The sequence below is a fragment of the Siphateles boraxobius genome, unplaced genomic scaffold (assembly GCF_051911475.1).
Source record: "Siphateles boraxobius isolate OS27281-9 unplaced genomic scaffold, OSU_SipBor_1 26, whole genome shotgun sequence".
NCBI classification, from domain to species: domain Eukaryota; kingdom Metazoa; phylum Chordata; class Actinopteri; order Cypriniformes; family Leuciscidae; genus Siphateles; species Siphateles boraxobius.
In genome coordinates, this window is record NW_027508876.1 from 18,943,748 (window position 1) to 18,969,848 (window position 26,101).

General features: G+C 38.9%; 1 protein-coding gene across 2 annotated transcripts; it reads right to left on the reverse strand.

Moving 5' to 3' along the window:
• Positions 1-700: 700 nt before the first annotated feature.
• On the reverse strand, positions 701-26,101 carry boc (BOC cell adhesion associated, oncogene regulated). 2 transcript variants are annotated; one of them, XM_077244638.1, is made up of 19 exons: positions 25,676-26,101; positions 15,439-15,563; positions 14,746-15,027; positions 11,589-11,735; positions 10,710-10,853; positions 10,061-10,354; positions 9,217-9,489; positions 8,519-8,778; positions 8,243-8,402; positions 7,255-7,311; positions 6,852-7,061; positions 5,645-5,823; positions 5,434-5,533; positions 5,226-5,348; positions 4,928-5,110; positions 4,616-4,818; positions 4,396-4,484; positions 3,337-3,497; positions 701-3,023 (listed from the first exon to the last, which is right to left on the reverse strand). In XM_077244638.1, the coding sequence occupies exons 2-19, from the start codon at positions 15,545-15,547 to the stop codon at positions 2,887-2,889; spliced, it is 3,111 nt and encodes a 1,036-aa protein (XP_077100753.1). In that variant the 5' UTR covers positions 15,548-15,563; positions 25,676-26,101; the 3' UTR covers positions 701-2,886. The 2 variants fall into 2 exon arrangements, with proteins under 2 accessions (XP_077100753.1, XP_077100752.1); XM_077244637.1 differs by having other exon boundaries at positions 8,237-8,402; positions 25,676-25,927.

A 26,101-nucleotide genomic window follows, 5' to 3' on the forward strand; every position in this document is an offset into this window, starting at 1 on the left:
TTTAGGCTCAAATAAATATTCCTTTGTGTCACTAGATTTAATCTGCTGCTTTTAAATGCTAATCCCTGTTCACAAAACAAAATAGTTTTCTGCACAGGCAACAATTTAAATGTGATTAAATTAAAATGTGTCAATTTTTTTAACTACATTCTTTGGCTCCAAAAAGGCACTGGACACTCACTTTATGCATTCAGTTAATACAATTAAATACACCAGTGGTTATTGTTCTCCTACTCCTGTTAATTTGAAGGGAGTATGACCTTGAGATCAGCTGATTACCTAAATGTTATATATCATGCAATTCAGACATTTTTAATTGTGGTTTAATGTGTCCAAAAGGTTTGGGGTGAATACTTCACATTTCCTTTCTAGCTTTTGGACTTGCCTTTGATATCTAGGAAAGAATTTACACTTTATCTCAAGCAATTTTTAAAAAATGATTCAGACCGTGTTGGTGCCCGAGATAGACAATAGACACGGATAAATATTTGTGTGCGGGTTATGTATATGTTGATCTACATATGTTATGATTAATGTTAGTTGCCCCTGACTCTAAAATATGCATATTGGCAAAACATTACATTAGAATTATAACCATAGAAAAACATGCATCTATTCTACACCATCCATGCTCAAACAGTATGCCTTCATATATGCCATCAGACGCACAAACATAAAAGATAAAAACGACAACAGGAAATATGATTTCTTTAACTTTATTTACAGGCAATAGTGCTCAATCCATGTAACCATGCAGCTACATTTCTAGAATATGTTAGAGATTGGTCGTTTCCTTCATGTTTATAACAGTGGGAAGAAGCTAATACTGATGCAGGAGAACTGCAGGTCTCCAAAAGTAAAAGTACAACTATACAAGCTGACTACATTAAACCAGTTTAGAATATAAAAAATCAGCATATTCCAGGTAGGCGTGTTTATTTTAAGAATGTCTCGCATCCAAGCTACTGAAAAAAAATAAATACCTACAATATGGTCTCCTTTTCATAGTCAATATTACTACACACAGAAAGCATATACTTTGCATATATTTGTTAACATTTTTGTTAATGATGAAAATAGATAAATCTTAGTAACATATGTACAAAGCTGTAACACACTGTAACTCCATTCAAAAACCCTTACTTACAACTAGGACGCATCTGGAACAAGTTACAATCAAAAAATTCTAAAACTGTTTATTTGTTGTGTATATTTGAGTGTTAAAACCTCACAGTAGCATCTACATGCCATAAAGCTATTAAATGTTTGTGGATACAACATATTGTGCATAAAATATGTATGCATATAAGGAGTACATGTACACATACACTATATTGCCAAAAGTTTTGGGATGTCTGCCTTTACATGCACATGAACTTTAATGACATCCTATTCTAAATTCGTAGGGTTTAATATGGAGTTGGCCCAGCCTTTGCAGCTATAACAGCTTCAACTCTTCTGGGAAGGCTTTCCTCAAGGTTTAGGATTGTTTATGGGAATTTTTGACCATTCTTCTGGAAGTACATTTGTGACAAGAAGGCCAGTCTCCGCTCTAATTCATCCCAAAGGTGTTCCATTGGGTTGAGGTCAGGACTCTGTGCAGGCCAGTCAAGTTCCTCCACACCAAACTCACTCATTCATGTCTTTATGGACCTTGCTTTGTGCACTGATGCGCAGTCATGTTGGAAAAAGAAAGGGCCAATCCCCAAACAGTTCCCACAAAGTTAAAATCATGAAATTGTCCAAAATGTCTTGGTATGCTGAAGCATTAAGAGTTCCTTTCACTGGAACTAAGGGGCAAAGTCAAACCCTGAACCCCCCCCCCCCCCCCCCCCCCCCACAAACTTTACACTTTGCACAATACAGTCAGGCAAGTACCGTTCTTCTGGTAACCGCCAAACCCGTCCATCGGATTGCCAGTCAGAGAAGCGTGATTCGTCACTCCAGAGAACACGTCTCCACTGCTCTCTGTCCAGTGGCGGCATGCTTTACACCACTGCATCCGACGCTTTGCATTGCACTTGATGTAATGCTTTGATGCAGCTGCTCGGAAATCCATTCCATGAGCTTTCTACGCACTGTTCTTGATCTTAATCTGAAGGCCACACAAAGTTTGGAGGTCTGTAGCTATTGACTGCAGAAAGTCATGAGCTCAGCATGAGTTTTGTGGCGGAGTTGCTATTGTTCCTAATTGCTTCCACTTTGTTATAATACCACTAACAGTTGACCGTGGACTACTTGTGAAAGGAAATTTCACAAATGGACTTATTGCACCAGTGGCAACGGTACCACGCTTGAATTCACTGAGCTCCTGAGAGAGACCCATTCTTTCACAAATTTTTGTAGAAGCAGTCTGCATGCCTAGGTGTTTGATTTTATACAACTGTGGCCATGGAAGTAACTAGAACACCTGAATTCAATGATTTGGAGGGGTGTCCCAATACTTCTGGCAATATAGTGTACATAGGCGTACAAATAATTTTAAAGTCAATTGTCCCAAAGCACTGCAAGTTACAACATTCTTAATGAATGGATCATTATCATAATGCCCTAAAAGCATTACATTTCCCACCAGCTGTACTTCAAACATCAATAGATGCTTGCCAGTGGAAAACCTGGAGCTTATTACTGATACTGTATGTATGATGTTGAGGTGTCAGGTTGTTCCTATCTCATATGAGGATCAATTATACAGCATACTTATAAAAACATCCTGGTGGTAACAGACAAACAAACCAAAAATATGTATAACATCTGATATAAACAGCCAATATATACATTCTTTAAAAAAATACTATGTACAAACACATAAATATATAAATATAGCATCTGTTATACAAAAATAAATATTTTCTTCCCCCCCCCCTTCACTTTTTTCCCCTAGTTTCATCCATCTTTTGAATCATCCCTGGTCCCTTGTTCCTCAAGCTGCTTCATGTTCTGTGTTGCTCCCATTTCCTGTTGCTCAGCACATAGGAACAACTGGATTGTGCCCACATCAACTGTTGTTAACAGGGGCAAGTCTGTGGGGAGAAATGCATTCAGATTACTCATCTACTCTCTAATAAAAAATATTAGGTGCATTTCGAATGCTAAATCTGATTATGTTTGACAATTTTCACCCCCTGCATAATTATCAATTATACGCGTTTAATTCAATAATTAATGTCAATTTTTCTATAACAATCTAAAAAGAAGAGAGGCGAACGGTTGTAGCTGCAGGGTGCACCGGGCCAGATAGTATTAATTCATGCACCTTAATTCATTTAGTCTCATTTTTAAATCGCAGTTATTTTTGACATTGCCTTTGTTGTAATACAAAATAACCAAACGCACCAGCAGTGACCTCCCCTTCCAAATATACTGCTTCAGTGAGGGAGTGATCGGCCTGCATGGAGTCAGGACTCTGAGATGGATGTGTAGGTCCCGATAAGCCGAGGATCTGCAAGGGGGAACCATCAGACACATAGCATCTCTCTTCAGGACAACGGGACACCCTAAAATTAAGAAAAAAAAGTTTAAGTTCAAATTTAATTTCTGTGTTTCCTTAACAAAATTACCATGAAACAGCATTCACAACCCATTTTGACTTCATAACGTGACAAACGATCAATATTCAATGATGAATAAAAATATAGGACACGACTTGATTTTATCTATTAGGAATTTGTCAGATCAAAAGCACGTATTTAGCTTTTTTATTGTACCTTTCCTTTAGTGTGTAATATAGCTGTTTATGTATGTAAATGATCTGTAAAGTTACAAAGCACACCAAAAGGAGTTCATCTCTCCAACAGAAAACACTTGCTGCCTCATTTGTAGTCTTGCCGAATTTGCTGTCACACATTTGCATACTGCCCGCCAACTTGCTGCTTTGGCCCGCCCTCAAAGAACAAGTTGTCTGATTTCGCATTGTCGCTTTGTCTCATTATCGGACTCTGATACAACAATACGGACGCCACGGTTACCATAGATATAATATGGTTTACAGCTACTCATGAAGTCTCAGGCGTTGAAACTCGATTATGGTAAGTGGTTGACCAATCACAACAGACTAGCCCAGTTGACCAATCAGAGCAAACTGGGCTTTTCGGAAAGATGGGTTTTAAAGAGATACGATCTAAAACAGAGAAATTCAGGCAGAGGGTTGAAAAAGGTTCTGCAGCAATGTACAGTATGAGACAAATTTTCTTTTAACCATTTCCTAGTTTCACAGACAGGGCTTAGATTGAGCCAGGATTAGGCCTTAGTTCAATTAGGACATTTAAGTAGGCTTCTGTGAAACGTATTAAAGCAGACCCCGAAAAATTAGATCATTACCTTTAAAAGAGCACAATATGGGCACTTTAAAGGAGTGAGTTCTATAATAAAAAGAAGCAATAGTACAATTCTTACCCGTTACAGTAATTGTGGATATGTGGTTGCTGATAGGGAAGTTTCTGAGGTAACAATGCATCACACTCCAACTCATTGTCAGCATCCTCCTACAAAAGAGACAAGAGATTGAACATCAACGCAATACTATACATTCCTTTGCTGGTCTAATACAGCAGGCCAAGACATTTATTACTGTGCTGAACATCACAAAACATTAAAGGTCAAAGTGAAAACTTACCCGGTGTTCAGGAAGGTGCTGTGTTGTGTATTTCCCATTGGGAGTGTATTCTCCCTTAGGAGCGTAGAGAGTGTGGGCAGATGTCAGGTGGGGGTCTACAGGACAAGGCCGACCTAGAGCCAATCCTTGCAGGGGTACCATGGTGTACTGGCATGGAGAAACTGTAGCTGCCAACGCTGGAAAACGCATGTCTAAAGTTTGTTCTGAAACAATGAGAAATACAAAATTCATCCAGGGTTCCTTATCTTAACATATCTTTGAATCACTAACGAATATCTTTGACTGTTTTAATGTTTCTAAAACAGTACTCACTTTGTTTGGCCCAGACTCTCCACAGACAGATTGGGATGAAGGCTACGATGATGAGAACGAATGCTCCGAGTACCACACCCACAATGAGGTAAGGCAGATCACCAGGCCGAGGAACAGGGTTTCCTGGATGGTCGGGTCTGGATGATGAGGTCTCTGGAGGTGTGGTCCTCTGGTGAAGGCGAGCTGTAAGGACACACAGATGTTCACACTTAAGATCTGTGTTGTCAGAAGAGATCTTTGTTCTAGAAAATGGCTGAGGTACGGTTTGGAATGTGCGTGTGAGGAAAAGGAAACGAACCTTTAGTTTCTAAAATGACGACATTTCCGAACTCGCTCTCACCCCCTTCGTTGAAACACTGCATCTTAATGTCATAAGCAGTCTCAGGCTGTAGGTCAGTAATGGAGTGCCAGTAGCGGTCACCTAAAAAGAGCGCCAGACCATTACATTTTATATTCCTTTCATATATAGTTGAGAAATTAAAAAATAAAGGAAGGACATTACTAACCTTCCACTATATCCTTTTTGTAGTCACTGTCATTGTCGCTATCGGTGGGTCGGTAGAAGATGTAGAAGCCATAAATGGGGGTGTTATTGACTGGTGTGTACTGCAGAGAGAAAATAAAGATTTATTTCAAGGTCTGATAATCTTGTGACAACAAACGGGTTGTATTTCTTGAATTTGACAATGTGAAAATGTTTAGTGAGGAAGTGCATACCGTCCATTTCAGGATGATTGTGGTCTCATTGATGGCTTCATTATAGGTTATGTAGGGTCCGTCGATGGGACGTCGGTTTGGGGGACCACTGCCCACCACTGTGTAGGCTTTAGAGGGAGCGCTTGCTGGACTCTCTCCCAACACGTTAACGGCCAAAACTCTGAACTTGTATGATGTTCCTGCGATGCAATGGAAAGAACAAGAAATAAGTCAACTGAAAGTGAATCTCAACAGGTTTTTAAGATCATGGGAAACATGAGTTTGGGCTAGTGTGGCAAACTAATTAGGAAAAGCTACTTGCCAATGTTTTTTTTTTATGTGCAACTAAAGTTTTGTTTAAAAAATTTGTTAAAGTGACAGTTCACCCAAAAATGAAAACTCTGTCATTAATTACCCTCGTATCGTTTCAAACCCGTAAGACTGTCGTTCATCTTTGGAATATAAATGAAGAGAAAAATCTGGGAAATTTGATTACGCAACTAACACTTTAATGCTTCAAAAATTCATAAAGAGATTGTAAAACTTATCCATATGAATTGAGCAGTTTTTAGTCCACATTTTCTGAAGAGACTCGATCGCTTGATATGATGAACAGATTGAATTTAGGCTTTTATTCACATTTAAACATTGATCAGCGAACAAGCTCAACTAAACCTGTTTGCGGGCAAGAACAAACCTCATGCCTGAGATTCCGTTTACCACAACTGATGTGTGAGTTGATGAATGTTTATATGTGAATAAAAGCCTAAATTCAAGCTGTTCATGATATAAAGTGATCGTGTCTCTTCAGAAAATTTGGATTAAACAGCTCAATTCATATTGATTATTTTTATGATCTCTTTATGAACATTTGGAAGCGCCAAAGTTATAGTTGTGTAATTGCCAACGGAGGGACAGAAAGCTCTTAGATTTCATCAAAAATATATTTTTTGGTTGAACTATCCCTTTAAAAAAATTGATTTTGTTACATTTAACTAACATTAAAAGTTAAACGAAAAGTTTTAATTTAAAATTAAATAAATTGATTTATCAACTTTTTTGTTATTAAACTATCTTTTAAAACAAATTACATAAACAATTTCAAATATGCAGATTTATTTGACAATTTTAAAGCAATATATTAGTTTTACACTCCTGATTCGCCATATTTTTGTCATACCATACTATCAGCATGATAGAACTTATGTGAAGATGATCTAAATCTAACCTTTCTCCAGGCCTGTTATCTCGACTGAGAGGCGAGAGGGAGGGATATTGTTTACAGCCACCTCCCACTCTCCACTGCCTTTCTTCAATTTCTTGTACTCCACACGGAATGACTGGATGGGGAATCCACGGTTCCCGCGAGGGATCCACGTCACATAAGCTGAGGTCTCGGTGGCCATGGAAACAGTGGGTCTGTCTGGAGCTTCTGGAGCTGAAAAAACAAAAAAAAGTTTTTTCTAATAAAATAAAAGTGATGTTAGCAAAATTACTAATCATAATATTATTAATCAGAACAATTAATGGCACATTTTTAGCTGTATTTAATGTTACAGTTCCTCAGTACTGCGGCCTTAAAGAACTTCAGCAAACTCATATTATAATCATTGGGGCAAACGTATACTCACGTGTGAGAAGAGGTGTCGCATCTGGTGTTTTTGGAGGCCCCACGGGTCCTCTTCGCCCTGCAGACCAAAATTAAAGAGACACTTTAATTCACCATTTCACTCTTTTTTTTCATACTACAACACAGATATTTAAAAAAAAAAAGTGTAATTTGTTACACAACTCTCTGAATAATTGATTCTGATTGGTCGATTATTCTGAGGCGAAGTATTTTAGTATAATGACCACTAAATTGTAAATGATTAATATAACTGACTTCCTTTGTAAATTGTGTAACTCACTACCTTTTCATAAAAAATAAATAAACAGTTTTATATATGCATATTTACTTGTCATTTTTAAAAGTGATTTATTAATTTTAAAGTTACATTTGCTTTTTTACATATCACTATCTCTTGATTATCTATCCTGATTGGACAATCGTGGCATTCTGCAGTGAAATATGATTACTAATTTTACTAAAGCACTACTTTAAACAAATTTAACAAACAGTTTTGAATATTCATATTTATTTGTAAATTTTAATAGCGATTATTTTACTGTTACATTTAATAGCATTTTTAAGCAATAAAAAGTTGAAATATGTCTCTTTGTTCAATCTGATTAAGTTATTTACATTTTATGTATTTTTCTTATAAATAAATATATAATTGCTCCTTTTCATACTAATATCTCTGGAATACTAAATTCTAAATTGGTCAATCATGGAAATAGTTGGTCAAATGAATTTCAAACCCATATTTCTTGCTAATTCATTTTGTTATAACTTAAGTAGACAAGTATTATGTGGGATAAAATGGGTCATTATAGAAAAATAAACCACTTCAAAAAGATGAAGAACCCTCCTCTAAACATTTGGGTCTTGACCTTGAGTTTTTTGGGGTCTTGACCTTGAGTTTATTTAACAATAGAAACACAAATTTTGATGTTTTGATTTTTATGTTGATGCAGAAAGGTAATCTTAAAGTAGCTGTATGGCTATACATTTGCCTGTTCTAAAAGTCATCATCGCGGGCTGCCCAAGTCCAGCGCAGTTCTTAGCGGACATCTCCACTTCATAGAGGCTGGCAGGCAGCAGTTTAGTAAGAGTCAGTTTGTGCTGAAAGCCTGAAATGGTGTTAGTGGTCCACTCTCCGGGAGATTCTCCAGCCTGCCAGACACAAAAAATACACACAATGAATCAGAGGAGTAGAATCACATGACAAACTTATTGTAGAGTGTAACGAGCCAGATCACATTGTACACATGAACTGGGCAGTGTTGTACCTTTCTGTACTTGACGACATACTCCAGCACAGGTGCTCCTCCGTCATGACGGGGTTTCCAGGTAAGTTCATAGTAGTCGGCCTTTCCTGTGCGTGGCTGACTCAGGATGACTGGAGCTTCGGCGGGAGAGACTCTGACCTCAGAGCAGTCGAAAGGCAGCACTGCACTGGTGGCCACAGGCTTCAAAGGTGGCTGCTCCCGCAGCACTTTATCTGGGCTCATCGGTCGAATCATGGGCAGCTTACCTGACCGTGAGGGCACTGAAATAAATAAAATTTAATTCATTCATTAATTAAAAATGGAAAACACAAACAAATACATGATATATATATATATATATATATATATATATAAAACAAAAATGGGTTATAAATTAATAAATTTAAATACAAATAAAGTAAATAAAACGGAATAAGTATTATTATTATCATTATTGTTATTCCCTTTTATTATTTATATTATGTTATTTAATGTCATTCTATTGAGGATTGTTCTATTCTATAATTCACTTTTATTTATTCATTATAGCATAATAAATATTAACTACAACTATTATTATTGATAATAAAAAGACATTTACATTTAAGCATTTAGCAGTTCTTTCTTTCCCTGAGAATCAAATATTATGATTAGCAATATCATTTTTAAGTATATAATAATATACTACGTTTTATCATTTTTAATAAAGCGTTTTATACCTGTTGGGACAGTTAGAAGTCTTGTGGCTGCCTGTGAGCTGCCCACACCATTCTCCGCCATGCACTGGTACATGCCATCGTCCTGCGGCCCGACTTGGAGAACGCGCAGCACCTGTGAGGTCATCCGATGGCGTGGTGACGGGCTCAGGGGCTGAGCGTTGTGGAGCCACACCACAGTGGGAGTGGGCTTGCCACTCACCTGACAGCTGAAACGCACCGTGTCGCCCCATGCAACGTCTTGCTGCTGCAGCTCGACACGCACCTGAGGAGGTTCTGAAAGACCAAAGAAGGGAATTTCAGAAAGATGTGTCAAAACATTCAAAAGTTTGAAAAGCATAAACCAACAAGCATTTGGATGGTTTAACAGCACAAAACATGAGTGCTGTTTGTCATGGCATGCTGCTGCAGAGGAGTCTGGGATAGACTGGGTTCTCTCACCCTCTCCAAAAACTTGATGGTTGGATGCTAGTGAATCAGCTCGAGCTCATTAGAGCAACAGCCAGAGCGGCTTAATTAATCACAGCTGCCGTGAGACGAGCCCACAAAAACAACCTCATCAATGTCTCAGAAACTCAATCCTTCACTCACACACACACACACACACACACACACACACACACACACACACACACACACACACACACAAATGTTTTTTTAAAGAACCATGAATTTTAACAATATACAGTTATTAGAGCAACTATACAATATTTTAAATGGATAGAATTTTTTTTAAAAAGACTTAAAAATAAAATGGTGCACTTTTGAAACTTTCTATTCATCAAATACTCCTGAAAAAAAGTATGATGGGCCATACAAAACTCTTCTCTCTTGAAATCCTACTCACCAAACACCTGCACGTCGTACAGCACCCTAGCAGACATCACAGAGTCAATGCCGTTATCAGCGTTACACATGTAAGTGCCGGAGTCGCTCTCGCTTGCTGCATCAATCAACAAGTTGCTCAGTAAGAAGCGGGTGTTGTTGAGATTTCGCAAGTCCAGACCGTCCTTAGCCCATGTGACCTGTGGAGTGGGAATACCGCTGGCCACACACTCAAGCACAAGTCGCTGGCCTTTGTTCACCATAATGGACCGAGATGCAGGTGGATAGATGATACGTGCGGCCTCAGATGTTGAACCTAGACAAGATAATACGTGTGACAAGGCATAAAATGAACACATTCTGTCAATTTTATGATCACTTGCGTCAAGGGATGTCACGATACCAAAATTCTAGTTGGTACCAATACCAATAATACCAATTTTTTTTGCGGTTTAATATTCACAGACACTAGTTTAATACATCGTGGTATATATTGGCTACAGTGATCTTAGTAAAAAAGTTACTATGCCCCGTGCTAAGATAAACACGGAAGCGACTGAAAGCAGCTATTAGTGGGTATCGAATATAGCCGGGACTCGGTACTACAGAAATGCTGGGATCGTCACATTTTCGAAATTTCAGTACCGATTCTTTTTTACAACACTACTTACGTCGAATTCGGAGACGATCGGTAGAGGTAGAGGTTTTAACTTCCTGGGTGACAGGGTTGTAAGCAGCACATATATAGGGACCCTCATCGTCCTGTGTAGCATTAGCTATTTGAAGGTTTCCTGATGGCATGATCAGGTAATTCCCTAGGACACAATCAAAGAACCAATGATTAAGCATCTTTAGGCCAGACTAGTATTTTTCAACAGAATCTAATTTAAGAATCTAGAACATTCCTTAAGGTCATTTCCTTAAACCTAAGCTGTGATCTTCACCATCATTAAACTGAATATTTGAACAGCTAGAGTAATTGCAAGAAAGACAATCATGCTAACAGGCAGCGCTTTGTTGAGTGGACAAGACCAGACAACAAGCAAAGGCTTGATGTCTCTCAACAAGACAAGAGCTGCCAAACACTCAAATACCAGAATCAGCTTGTGTGCATTTAAAAAAAAAGGAATAAATATTTGAAGCAAATCATATTTGACTTCAAGTGTGGCCCGTAACAGATCCAATGATGTAATAATTAATGACGATAACAGTGTGCTTAAATTTTAGCCATCAATCAGGAGAGAGAGAAGCATACTTACTACATAGTATACTACAGAGTTAAAATGTCTATGCAAAGCCACTAGCTACCGGAGTACTACTTAGCTCAATAGTACCTAGGTAGCAAGTTAGAAACATGCACAATTTTAAAACTTATTTGCTCAGCAAGATCAGTGGTTAAAATTAACGAGTAAACTGACTGCACAAAGACATTAATGGCCATTACATAAAATATTAAGCCATCTTTTACCCCCCTTAAAAGTGGGCCCACTAGTGGGTCACAGGACCCTTGGTTGAGAACCACTGGCATAGAATATGTTTGTAAAACGCACCTTTAGATGTCTCCAGCCACTCCTGTTTGACACTGTAGCGAACCTGAGCTTTAGGTTGACTCTCAGGCAGATGACACTCGATCACAGCTGTGTTCCCTTCATCCACCTCAATTTCCTGCTGGTCATCTGGCTCAAAATCTCGCAGTTCTGCACAGAAACAAACAAGAGTTATCATACAAAGTTTCTCAAACATATAGCATATTTAATAAAATAGGAAAAGCAATGGAAATCTCAAACGTCCAAATGCGGGTTTTGAGCGTTTCAAAGCTGAAAGCCTCTTTGTGTTCCATTCAGGAAACTGAGAAGCTTTAGAGTGCATATGCTTAGGACTTTTACTGGGATATCGAATGGGCAGACACCCAATAGCTCTGAAAAACAGAGACAGAAAGTCTAGCTTCCTTAAGCTCAAGTCAGCCCAGGCTAAAATGAGGTCAAAGGCTAAAGGTCACCCATCTCTTGAGTTTCAAGAGAGGAAAAGCAGTCTGGACTGCAATAAAACAGAATAACTCTGCCTAAGCGAGTCTGTTTATCATTCTGTGAAGGGAATATTTTCCAAAGGCAGACAGGGAAAATTGCTCAGCGCTGTCCTGAAAAACCCTGAACTTAATCAAATATCTCCCCGACTGTTCATTACTCTTCTCACAAATCAAATTGTTTCATTGTTCTCCAGAGTTTAGTTATATTCCTTGGCGTCTGAAATGTCTCCAAGTTATGTACAACAGAGCCAAAAGATCCGTGAGGTAAAGATTAAAAAAGCTCTTTGTCAAGTATTCCTGGAAGCAAAGACATACAATGATGGATGAGAAGACCACTTAAATAATCAACATCTGATAAACTCTCTAACACCAGCTGCATCTGTAATCTCAAAGTCATAATTGCCTGGTTTTTTGAAGTGAAATGGTTTTTGAAATAACTTTTTTGGGAGATGAGAATTACAGGATCCATTTGTTAAATCAATCAGGGTCTTTTTACAGCCCACCCCTGCCAGCATCCCGCACCGCCCCAAACCTCTCCTAAATTCCTCAGAGCACAGCTTTAACCCCTCCTCTGACTGACTCCTCCATTTACCACCTCCTCCTCAAAACATTCCTTCAGGTGTGTGAGGGGAAAAGGAGAGGAAAAAAGTGGGAGAAAACATTTAATTAACATCTTCTTAAGTTTAATGAAATAAATCTAAATAAGCCATTTACACTTAGGGTCAGTAAGTTTTTTAATACCTTTATTCAGCAAGGATGCTTTAAAATGATCAAAAGTGACTAAAGAAATTTACAATGTTACAAAAAAAATTATATATGTTATAGAACATCAGAAGACTTGGAATATAGCACATGAGTCAAATGGAATACTTTTATGTTGTTTTATGGTGAACGAATGATATAAATCGAAAAAACAGTGGCAGACTATAAGTAAAAACCGTGAAACACACGTTTATATCTTTCTATGTTTGTATTTATAAGAAAGGGAGGTAAAGGGTGAATATGTGATTTTTTTGCATACGTGCGGTACATTATATGTCTCCTGGAGGCATGGAGAGAATGGAATGCTGGGAGCTGTGCAGAATTAATAGTATTTATAAAATAGATCAGACGAGTTTCCAACTCCAATGCTTTCATAAGCAATGCTTTCATACATGCTGCACGGTTACTTAGCATTCATCATTTTTATGTCTGGGGCCGCAGAGCCTGTGGGTATGAGCGCTCATGTTTATATGACAATTAAAACTCATACTGCGATGATACAGTAACTATTGTGTGGAATATCACTGGCCAGACTACGCGTTGCCCTAAAAGATGATTAAAAAAAACAGGTTCGGCCAAGAGTTTATTGAGAATTTGTTACTCCATGTATTAAAAACATATGTGAAGAGGTGTGCTTTTTGTGTGAGCGAGAGAAAGAGGGGAAAAAAGGGAGAGAGAGTAAGTGCCGAAGGAATGTTTCTTGGCTCGAAGGACACGGGAGGCTCGCTTGTCTTTGGAGGAATTCAAGAGGAGAGTTTGAAATAATGCTCAGGCAGGCAACGGCCTCCCCGGTGGGAGACGCTCCAGACAGGATTCCTACAGAGACGGATACCAGGGAGAGCCAAGCTCTTTCAAAGAGCAAAAACAAATGGGCAGACCTTTGAAATATGGAGACATGAGACAACTTCAGGCTCACGATCACACGCAGCGCCCTCCCAGAAGAACCGTCCAACCCCTGGCAGACTAAGGGAGGAGGTCTTTATTAAATTAGAGTGAGGGGCCAACGTGGGATCATAAGAGACGAGGGGCCCCTGCTAAGAGCTTGCATCTGTAAAGCCCCTAGCTCTCGACTCCCAATTCATAGACCTTATCAATTACATCTCACACATGTATGAGAGTCAAAGTAAAACAAGGCTGAAAGTTAGAAAAAACAAATGAGCAGTGAGAGGACTGAAATCCAATGCACCATTAAATGCCATGAGTAGAAACGCAGATAGTTTGAGAGAGCAAAGTCAGGGGGGTGAATGATGTAAAGCATGCCTGCTTTGTGAGGTGAAAATGGTGTCAAGAATCTCATGTCGCGTCTCATCTTGACAGAATATCTTGCCTCGACTAGTCTGCCAAACCTGCGCTCCTCATACTATCACACAAACAAGCATGCATCCGCACACAGTTCTTTAGAATCTCGTGTGTGGCACATATTCACAAACTGAAAATAAGTGAATTTCTTTGTACAGCCAGTAAGATGTGCTCACTTCCATTTAGGTTCAAGACGTTCTTTGGGTCGTTCTTAAATCATGCTGGAGAACATGATCATCATTCATTCAATTTACTGCACCCTTGCTGAAAAGTATTTTGAACGGTAGTATGCATGCACAAACTCACATTCACCTCATTATACTAACAAAAATTTGCTCAATGTTTCTTTTTTTGTCTTTCTTTTTCTGTTTTGTCTCTGTGTAAGAAGACATACAGTAAGCAGTGGAGAGCAGGGAGGAGGCCCTTTCGCTAATGGGGCCCGTGGTTTCACCCGTACACACACGCATTATGGTGGGTCGCATTACACACCCCTTCCCGTGCTCCAACACTGACTTGCACACACACACGCACACACACACACACACACACTTGGCCTGGAACACAAAAAATTTCAAAGTTCATACCAAGTGACTGGCGCTTGCAAAAGTGTGTGTACTCACTAGCTGCAGTAACATTGGCTGGCACACTAGCGCAGGACCCGACGCTGGTGGTGGCCACACACTGGTATCTGCCTATGGTGAGGTTTGTAAGCGAAGGGATGTAGAGAGAACCGGGCCACACCAGCACTCCCAGTTCCTCGTTGCCCCCAGCTGGCAGCTCTCGACCGTTTAGACGCCAGCTGATGTTGGCATGGTTAGGCAGGGCGGTGCACCGCAGGGTCACGCTGCCCCCCAGTTTCTGTACCACAGAAAAAGGCTCCTCTGTGAAGACTGGGACATCATCTAGAAGAGAAAGTGGAACACAAGTATGGTGAATAAATATTTACATTTTACATTGCTAAATGTTTAAATATAGATGCTTTTATCCAAAGCAACTTACAAATGAAGAGAAAATAGAAACAATCAAAACAACAGTAGGCAACAATATGTAAATGCTTTAAAGTCCCAATTAGTCTAGCACAGTACACGTAGAACTACAAGGTGTGTTCACTAAAGTCTGAAGTAGTGAGTTAGAGGTATAGGGGTGCAGAGCTAGTGGTTGATCTGTAGGCAAACATCAATACCTACAGAACAAATATATCAGTTATAAAAAAAAGGACTATAATAGGTGCTGGATCTGAGTCCAGCTTGTTCCGGCTCAAATGAAGCTTTATGAAGTTTTAGTGGAGCAGAACCAAGGTGTCAGAAACCCACCTCTAACAGCAGCACTATCCTGCAGGCAGCACAGCAGAGCACCCAAGGCACACAGCACTCGAAACTTCCGCTTTCTTTCCCATGGTATCCAGTCCAATATCCCAGACATCTTCCATGCACTACCCCTGTGAGAGAGAACGAGAAAGAGGTTATCAGCTGAAAATTTTGTTGGTGTGACATTATATTGCGCATAAGGAGAATATAGTAGTGAGCCAACAACACATACACATTCATATAGTTAACAAAATAACAAAAGATTAAATTCAGAGCAAAATCCATTTAAGTCAAGAATGCTATGTATTACTTCAAATGGCCAATGCAATAAAAGTGAGCACTTTTAAGGGGAGCTCATTTGGAGCACTCTACATGAAGACACACACCAATTCAAATGTTGGGGGTCAGCAAGTTTTTTAAGGAAATTTGTATTTTTATTCAACAAGAACACATTAAAATGTTCAAATTGACAGTAAACATTTAAAATGCTACAAAAATGTATATTTCAAATAAATGTTATTCTTTAAAAAATTATAATATATATATGTATGTATGTATGTATGTATGTATGTATGCATGTATGTATGTATGTATGCATGTATGTATGTATATATATTATATGGTTTCCACAAAAATATTAAGTAGCACAACTGTTTTCAACATTGATAATAAAAAGAAATCTGTTGCCATTTCTTGAACAGCAAATCATCACAGTTATAATGAATTCTGAAGGATCATGTGACACTGAAGACTGGATTAATGATGCTGAAAAATCAGCTTTGCCATCACGGGAATAAACGGCATTAATATATATTTTATATATATAAAATATACATACATTTTGTTATATATATTTATTTAGCTAACAAAAGTTTCACTGGAAGTTTGTTGAAAGATTTCATTGGCTAAATGATTGATACCAAGCAGGTACACAACAGAACTTGACTATGGATAATAAATATGTGGACAACAAGGCAATGCTTCAATTGGCTATTTCAAATGATTTCATTGGCTAAATGTTTAGCAACTGACTGTACTTCCATCCCTCACAGTCAATGTCAGTGGTCAAAACAATCATCTGCACCTACAGGAGTAGTAATAGACTTAGTTGTAGTATTAATAGCAATGTCACAAGTTGTAGTATTACTAATCTTAGTTTGATAGTATCAGACATGGTAGTAAATCATTCATTTTAGATGTAACAAAAACAGCAGTGATATGAGCCAATCACTGACCTGACTAAAGCTGACGAATCGTGACAGAGCTTAAACTTAACATAGAGAACTTGACTAAGTGCTCACTTAATGTTGTAGAAACTAGTTGTTGGCCTGCTTGTCAGATGATTTTAGCTACACAGTGAGGTTCCCCGGTGTGCCTGGAATCAGCGTCATGCCCTTTCCACATCAGAGATGAAAAACAAACAGGCTAATGTTGTTTGGGACAGCAAAATCCATCAGCGTTTTAACACATACGGTAATTAAAATTATTAGTCCAACATTTCCAGATCAGTCAGACTAAATAACATCTCTCTGCAGCGTTATTCAGACAGCAATACTTGTTTATTTCTGGTGTTGGAAACGGAAAAACATTTATTTAGGGCCAACCCCAAAGTCTGTAAATGGCACACATTCTATTCGGTCAGCAGAGTTTGGCTAATAGCTAACGGCTATGTATCTACCAGCTCCAGGAAAACAACTCTGAATCCCAAGACGTAGACTTCATTTATTTTTGTAGAGTTTTTTCTTTTTTTTTCTAGAGTTGCGTCGTGTGGTACCCTCCCATGTTTGAGCTCTCAATCTTTCTCTAAGCTTTCATTAATCATTACTTACAATTGATGGGAGTAGAGTTGTGTGTGTGTTTGTGTATGTGAGAGAGAGAGGGAGAGATTTGCAGTCTGGGAGCAATGGACCACCCTCCTCCTCCTGACGGGAAGTTGTTAGTTTAACCTGACAGGAAAGAATTCGGGAAACTTGGCAATGAGAGCCGAGGGAGAGAAATGCTCCCTTTCCTGCTTTAACTGTTAATACACTAACCATTACTCTTTTTCTCCCTCTCCACTCGGTCTTTCTTTCTCGGTTTGCGTCTTTGTAGAGAACAAACCACACTACTCAATATTTCCAGAAAATACAAATGGTATCTCCCCCACCCCATTGTTCTTTGTGTGCAGGTCTTTTTCTTTTGAACCCGCCTGTATCGGTTACACCTGAGTGAGGGGGCTCAGATTTCCCCCTCTTCTTATCCGGGCACCCGTCTCAACAGTTCGACCTGCTGTATGTGGGTTCAAGCGGATATGTGCATTTCAGCATGAGTTCTGTGAGCTTGTAAGGAAAGATTGATTCAGGAGTAGCAGAACGCCATTTTTGCGCCCTTGAAGGCACAATGGGAAAGCTATTCATAGGTTCATTCCAACTGAAAGTGAGCAAGAGAATCCCTTAACAAAGTGCACTGCTTTAAATGTACAGACCGCCATCACGTTGAGAAAGTAATTTTGCGGTTAATGATCATATGATCCTGAGTGGTATTCATTTAAACCTTAAGACCTGACATAGAATCTTAAAACACACCGGAAGAGATTCCTTTTTTTTTACGTTTTTTTTTTTTTGTTGAGACGTTGCACAATTCTCACTTAAAGAGTACCTAGACATATATACATTGACAAACATACACACACACATACACATCACAGAACTGACTCAATTAGGCAAGACAACTCTGTTATCCAACTTGAAACTCTGGGCCATCCTTATTGATGAGCTCTACTGAATTGTGGAAATTAGACTAGATGTTTGCATCAAAAAAACACTACAACTACTCAGACTATCAGGCTCTTTGCAGCCAACAAAGCTGTGCTGTCAACAGGAACGGGACAGCTGCCCTATAAGTTTGGAAAAGCAGCAATAGTCTCTCCTTGGCCGTCAAGCCACCTGTCTCAGGCGTCAGAAGTTATCCCATTGAACACACTTGCTTTATTCAGACACACATGTGCAATCCACCTCATGTCATCGTCTTTGAGACAAACACTTCACATTCATATCAAGTTGCAACTGTAAGGGAAAATAATTTATAGCACTGCCATTTATTTTTTTAATTCTTCACCAAAGGGCACAGGGGCAGGGGGAATCAAATGATACAGTAAGTGAAAAATGTGATGCGGTATAAGTACGTGACCCTTTTAGAGAACCAAGATCGCATTGATCTGAGCATCTGGATTAGGGTTGTACAAAGGCATGTGCATTTAGACTGTTTATAGGAGAAAGAAAGAGAGACAAAAAGCATAATACTGAAGTGACTTCATAATGCCTCTTTGTCACTAAATGGAGTCCTTTCTTCTAGGGCCACTCTGGTCACTATTGTCCTCCAGCCTGTGTGAAATTCATTTTGACAACCCTACTAATTGGATAAAACTGCTCTCTGCCGGCTGTGGGGCTCCCTCATACCGTTCACATTCCATCTGCTTTCCACACAGAGGAAGGAGAGGAGAAGAGTAACGAGGAGGTGGGGTTTAGCTCCTTCTGAATATTTATCACCCCGCTCCCTTCACCCTATTTATGTCCTTCAGTCGTCGTCCCCCCCCCCCCGACCCATCCTCGATTCTCCAAACATCACAATACCCCCCCTTTAGATAAACACATGCGGTGTCAAGTGTGAGGAGTGCTGGGTTCAACTGCCCGCGCGGGCCCATGGCCCACAATGCCACAGCACATATCTACCATGCGGGAGGCCCGTTGCTCTGGGCGACGGTAACAGGCAGAACGCACCTTAATAGAGTGGAGAGTCATTGTAAAGCAGTGAGCCGGCGCACGGACAATAACCCCACGGCCCCCTGTGAAAGGAGAGACGTTTCTCAGAAGGGCCAGAGGAAGAGCTGATGGGGGCTGCTCAATGGACAAGTAAGGGCTGTAGTTTTGGGCTGGAGGGGGGTGGATAGTCAACAGTGGTTAGTGGATATGGGGGTGGGTGTAGAGGTGGGATCTAAGCTTTAGGGATCCAAATTAGAGAGTAGATGTCAACTGGTGATTGACCGAAGAGGAGGGAAATTGAGATGGTGGATAGTTGAAGTTTGCTGGCCATTTGGCTGAAGTAGCCAAAATGGAGAAAGTACAGTTCAGAAGGAGAGCACACTGAAATTATGGCTTCCCAACAGATTAACAACACACTTGCTAAAAATTAATCTTTCACTATTTTACACCCTTTTATATTCTAAGATTTATGCTCTGCATTGGCAGAAAATAGATATTTTTTCAATCAGAGGAACCACCATTTTGACCAAACTTCCACTGATGTACAAGAGTTCAAAAGTTTGGGGTCGGTACAATTTATTTAGTTTTGAACGTTTTTTCTGCTCATCAAGGCTGCATTAACTTGAACAAAAAATACAATAAAACGGTAATATTGTGAAATAAAGAACAGCATTTATTAAACTATAAAACATTATAAATGTCTTAACTGTCACTTTCGATCATAAAAGTTTGTTGCATAACCTTTGCTGAATAAAAGTGTTGATTTCTTTAAAAAAACAAAAACTTTTGAACGGTAGTGCAAGTAAATTTAAACATTGAAACAAATCTTAAAAAGACATGTTCCACATTGGTTTTCAGTAAATGAACAGAAGTAAGATTTTCATTTCTTTGAGTTAAACACCACAAACAGTACTATTTACCTACATATTTTTGATGACACTAAATCATTGTAAGAAATTAAAATGTAGTGCAGAATTTTCAGTAAAAATTCTATTATTGATTATGCAAACGAATAATTTAATAAGAGTTCTGAATTGATTCACTAAATCATTTGAACTGATTCACAGAATTGAATCAAATTTTTATCAAAATGACCTTAAGTTTAAATCAGGGACACAATTAAAAGACAAAGAAGGACTGTAAAACTAATCCAACAGCATGGTCTTTAGGAACTTAATAGCCAAATAAAATGTGCATTGAAATCATTGCAATATTTAGTGCTGATTCGCTGTATGCCGCCAGCAGATTCATCATGAATATCCTTAACTCTGGGCACAGTTCACCTGCTGCCAAAGCCATGACTTTACCTTCAGGGCTCTTCACCATCACTAATCTTCTGGAACATTCTCATGGCTCTCAGAACAGATTAACAGGTGTAAGCAAAGTAGAATCTTTTCCAGTACTGCCTAGACTCCCACAATACACCGGACAGACATCAGTCGTTCCCATGCCGGAAAATTAAACATCAAAAGCCACTAACAAGGCCAATACCCCCGCCATCACCGTACCCTTCAGTGTATTAATGAGTAACATCCACCCCTGCCCAAAAATACAATAATGAGACCCACTCAAGGGATTAACGAGCAAAAGATCGAGCCAAGTCCAGGGGCTCTAATCAATTAAGCACCCTGATATTTGCATAATTCATATAACAAGGCAGCATTAACTAGCACACGCTAATTATTGAGTTCAGGCACTAGGATGTGAGTAGGATGGTCACATGACTGCATACCTCCGTTTGGCCAGACGATGGGAACTGTCAGTTAGGATTAGACTGACTCTGTTTTCATGCTGCGCCCCACCAAGGCAGGTATTATAAGAGGTTCAGTTCACAAAAAAACCCATTTACAAAACTGCCTTGGAGATGCTTATTAGAAAATATTGTCAAGTCAGGCAATCAGTAAACAGGTTCAATGAACTTAGATCACTTCACACGCATCTTAATACAAATTGAAAAAAAGAGCGGTTGGCTCAAGAGAACAGTTGGTTTTAACAAAATAGCTTTCAATAACAGAAAAAAGAAAACTCATTGATGGACCTGGAATAAATGCACAATTATGTAATAAGGTGTCGGTTCATGTTTTTCTATCCCATTGGGGACTTTAACCTAAATGCACACTGACTCATGGGGACTTGTGTCACCGTGGGGATCTAATTTGATGTCCCCATGAGGAAACAAGCTTATAAATCATACCGAATACGTTTTTTTGAAAATGTAAAAAATGCAGAACGTTTTCTATGATGGGAAGGTTTAGGGGTAGCGTTAGTGAAGTGTAAGAGGATGGAATATACATTTTGTACAGTATAAAAACCATTAAGTCTATGTAGAGTCCCCACAAAGATAGTGTTTGTGTGTTGCTCTAATTTAAATAAATAATCACTTTCATAACCAATAGCTTAAATACAGACCAAACTACAACATGGCCAAAAACTTCACAGGGGAGGACAAATGTTCTGGCTCCACAAACGCTATATAAAGTTCTTCACAAAATACAGAACAGCTATTAATACAGAACATATTTTCTTGTAAAGTCAGACAAAGCTTATAGCCGTGCAGATAAGCGGTCTGAAGGAGAAGAGAGCAGAGAGGAGCATAGAGCAGCAGAGTGAGAGAGAGTGAGAGAGAGAGAGAGAGAGAGAGAGAGAGAGAGAGAGAGAGAGAGAGAGAGAGAGAGAGAGAGAGAGAGAGAGAGAGAGAAAGAGAGAGAGAAGAACGGAGGGGCCCCTGTTGCTCTGGCAGCTTTTCCATCATAGTGAATGGAACCAATTATAAATCTAAAGTAATTTCTCCACATTATTCAACAGGAACTCGGTGAGCTTAGACTGCCTGCGTGCTCGCCAGGAAGAGTTCAGAGCCAAAGATCGGGAAAAACAGGCAGATAAAAAAAGTAATAAAAATCAAATGTAAGAATATTGTTTATAAAGTACTTGTGCAATAATGCACTGTTGCTTGAGTGAATGGCTGTAAACAGCACTGATACAAGCAAAACAGCAAACAAAATAGGACATTTAAAGGTGAAAAGTGTTTAAAATGTCTTATTAAGGGTCAAAAGACTAGGTCTTTCAGAGCCATAGGTCTGGCTTTGGCAGAGGAAGCCCTTGTCAACTGTAAACACCTGCAACATCCATGACCACACAGTTTGCAGACACATCAAAAGAAACACCAACCACATAATAAACAAACCCTAAACTGCAAAACAATACAGTAGCCTCTGGCTTTTGAAAATGGTGTCCAAAAATCATGAAGACGAAGAAACAAATGCTTTTTTAAAAAACTCTTGTTGCAAAACAAAACTGCTGTGCTGATGGACATGTCACCGGCATCAGATACATAACTTTTCAAAAGTCTGGGGTTAGTAAAACGTTTAGAAATTAATACTTTTATTCAGCAATTCAGTTTTGCCACCACAATAATAAATGACATTTTAAAATATATTCAAAGACTAAACAGTTATTTTACTCTGTTTTAGGTCAAATAAACGCAGCCTTGGTCAGCATATGAAAGATATTACCGACCACTTTGAATTAATGTAGGCTATATTGCAGGGCAAAATCATAATGCACAAGTATACAGATCTAGTATTAAGGCCTCCCTATGTTTTACAGAGACAACTTTGCTTTGGTAATTTGAAAGTAAATTTTCAGATTAGCATTTTGCATCAAAAGTGATTTTGACTAATTTATAAGAATTATTCAGAACATGAAAGTTGCGTATAATCTATACTCGACATGTAATGAAGACAACTAATAGAGTCTGTGTGTGTGTGTGTTTCGGAGCATGTGTGTGACTGACAGTGAGCTATAGCTCTCAGAAGGCGAGTTATCGAGAGAGTGTGAACGGTCTAGTGAGAGTGTCTCCATTACTCCGTACTTGTCAAACGATCCTTAATCTTTGTACAAATATCAGCTTTACACACACTGAGCTGTTTGTCTGCAAACAGTCGCTGCTTACTTACCAGGGTCTGGAGTTTATCAATGATCTCACCGCCTTGCAACAGACACACTGACACAAACAGCAACGTGCCACTATGTTTGTGCATTTCCTTGATGTCAGAGACAACTCTGGTCAAACAAGCGCTTGACAGATACAGTTATCACAATGACTGGTGAAACGACAAGGTAACACATTAGCGAGATTTCAAAGGTTTTAGAGTAAAATTAAACACGACATGCTCGGGTTTTCCAAGAAAACATCAACCAAACATGATTAAGTGAGAAAGCCAACAAGCCACCAAGATGTCCAGGAGTTATCATGGGCCTAATGAAATGGAGAAAGCTGTGAAACTACATTACCTCAGCCAGGTGCAGTCTCAAAAGAGACTTTATACTTTTAGAGGCAATTATTCTTCACTGCGGGCTAAAAATTGCCTCTTGACAGCTGCCATACTTTTGAGCTTTGGATAATTCAAAGAGCATTTGGAAATAGCAAACTGACACCCTGTGCATTCCACTATGAGAAGATAATCCTGATTGGAGAGCATCTTTTACCCGCACACACACAAACCCACAGATTGTCGCCTTCGGGCTGTTATGACTGCATGAATATACCCGCTGAAACAGACATGAAAGCCGACCTGAAGGAGTTTTTTATTACGTAGCCTTCTTCTGCAAATTAACAGAAAAGTTACACCCTTTAAGCAAACAATAAGTCAGTCCAAAAACCTCTGAGGCAACAATAAACTTTCACGTCCAACAAGACTAATCAGCTCTCATTTGGTCATACACACCAGAAATCAGTTCATTATGCTGATGTCTACAGCCTCGTTGTCTATTTTTCTATGAAAACAAGACATATGTCACATCCCTGACATCTCTACCACGCTGATACCCAATCAGCCTCATCCCTCCCATCTTATATGCCTTTATCAAGCTTTCCAAATCCCCAGACGGGCCTCTCTGGCTCAGTTATGGGATACCTGTTACACTGAAAGAATGCGGAGCAGTGAGGGCATGTCATCTGAAATCTGTGCATCCATCTGTGCATAGCTAATAGGCCTTCCCAGCATTATAACCAAATAAGGTCAGAGGCACTATGAAAGCCAAAAAGATAATCAGACTGGAATCAATTATGGAACAACTTTGATCCGCCCGACCACCAATCATCTTGAGCAAAAACCAGCTACCACAGTTTTGCCTCAGACTGAATACTTGGGATCCGATTCCGAGCAGAGCGATCTGGCTCACAAGAATCTATCAACTAGATTGAAACAAACGCAAGGTCAGCCAGCATTCCTCTCAGTTGGCCAGCTTTCATTCTTTTTTCCAGAACAATGCAGCACCTGGGCTCAAACATTTTGAGGCGCTGATAAACTTCATTACCAGCATTGTAACAGTATAGTCTTGTTATGACTCTATGACAACCATGACGGACTGTATGAAGTATTCCACGACGCAGAAGAGGTGTGCACAACTAAATGAGAAATCAAACCTCTAGTGGTTCATCTCAATTAGGTTTGGTTTCATTCCCACATTAAAGCATACAATGAGCAAATTACATTTTATAGACCAACATTATAGTTTGTTATGGCCTATATTGATAATTTTCATAATAACCAAATAATTAGACTACTAGAATAAAACACAATATGCATTAGGAATATTTTGTTAATTATTATTTATGCATTACCATTTATTTATTATGTGCCTATTAAGTTGTTTTGCAATCTAAATGGTGGCAAATTTATTTTTGTACTAACAGTTAGCTATGTCTGAAAAATTGATAAGATTAAGAAGAAAATGTGTAAATTGTAACTGCTACAATACTGATTTATAATTGTATGCAAACAACTTTGATATATTTGACACAATCATCACCATTTGATTGTTTTTCCATAAAAAACATTTATTCTGAAAATAAGATATCCAGACGTCTAAATATTAAAAGAATAACAAAATATATAGAATACTAAACTTTGATTTATTTTTTTAGTGTAAAATTGAGCACCGTAATGTCAACTACTATACAGCTGAATAAGGCCTGTAAAACTATGCCAAAAGTTTTCATGTAACTTAGAGATGCTCTTACACATCATAATACTGACAATTACAGCAATAATACATCGATATAATCATACAATATGATCTCATAAATACAGAAAAATACAGAATTTTGCCTATGATTAGCATCGGGGAACAATGAACATTACACCCGCATCCAAAACCCATTTAACCAACTTTTTACTGAAATGCCGTCACAAATACGATTACTAAACCGTATTAATAAATAGCAAAAGTAAGCTCGAATATATTACAGCAATATGATAACAGTACGTCGAAACAAAATAGCTCTTTTGCTAACACCCGCATGCTTTTACAAAAAAAAAATATGTAAAATGCATCTTCTTGAGATTAACAACACGCGATAATTTCTATAGAGTGTTCGCAAAAGTACAAAATGTAGGACATTTTATGCAAAGTGAAGACAACTCGAGAAATCTATTAGAATAGCATGGTGGGGTTCCTAAAAACAAGAGATGTTTTGGGGGGAGGAGAGAGAGACTTACTAAAAACGTGCAGTAGTTTGCAGTTGAATCCACTAGTTTTTCGTTGGTCGACTTTTCCCAGCGTTTCTCGCTGTTTAATCCAAGGAAACTGCAATTCTTCTCCGCAAACCGCTAACGCTACTGCTTTAGTAATTTACTACTGCAGCAGCACCGACATTTTCTTCGGCTCCCCAACTTCTTGCATTGAAAGGACGTTTTTGGATGACTGAGTCCTGGAACAATTCTCCCTTTTGCGAGGAACTTTTCGGATCCTCCCACTTCCCGAGAAGGAGGAGGGATCAGAACAATAAAGATTCCTTCCCAAATCTCAGCGCAGTTCACGCTTGTCTCGCCTAAAGAAATACGCTTTAAAGCCTGAGTGGAACGTTCGTAACGAGAACTTTGCGTTATCTTGCGTGCGAAACCTAAACGTTCACAAAGTTACGT

Excerpts from the sequence above, each read along its gene's own strand:
- boc (XM_077244637.1), bottom strand. The coding sequence starts at position 15,547 with ATGTCTGGGATATTGGACTGGATACCATGGGAAAGAAAGCGGAAGTTT. Across the intron at positions 10,854-11,588 it reads GTGGCTGGAGACATCTAAAG|GGAATTACCTGATCATGCCA; the intron begins GTGCGTTTTACA and ends ATTGTGTCCTAG. Across the intron at positions 8,779-9,216 it reads ACTTCTAACTGTCCCAACAG|TGCCCTCACGGTCAGGTAAG; the intron begins GTATAAAACGCT and ends TATTTATTTCAG.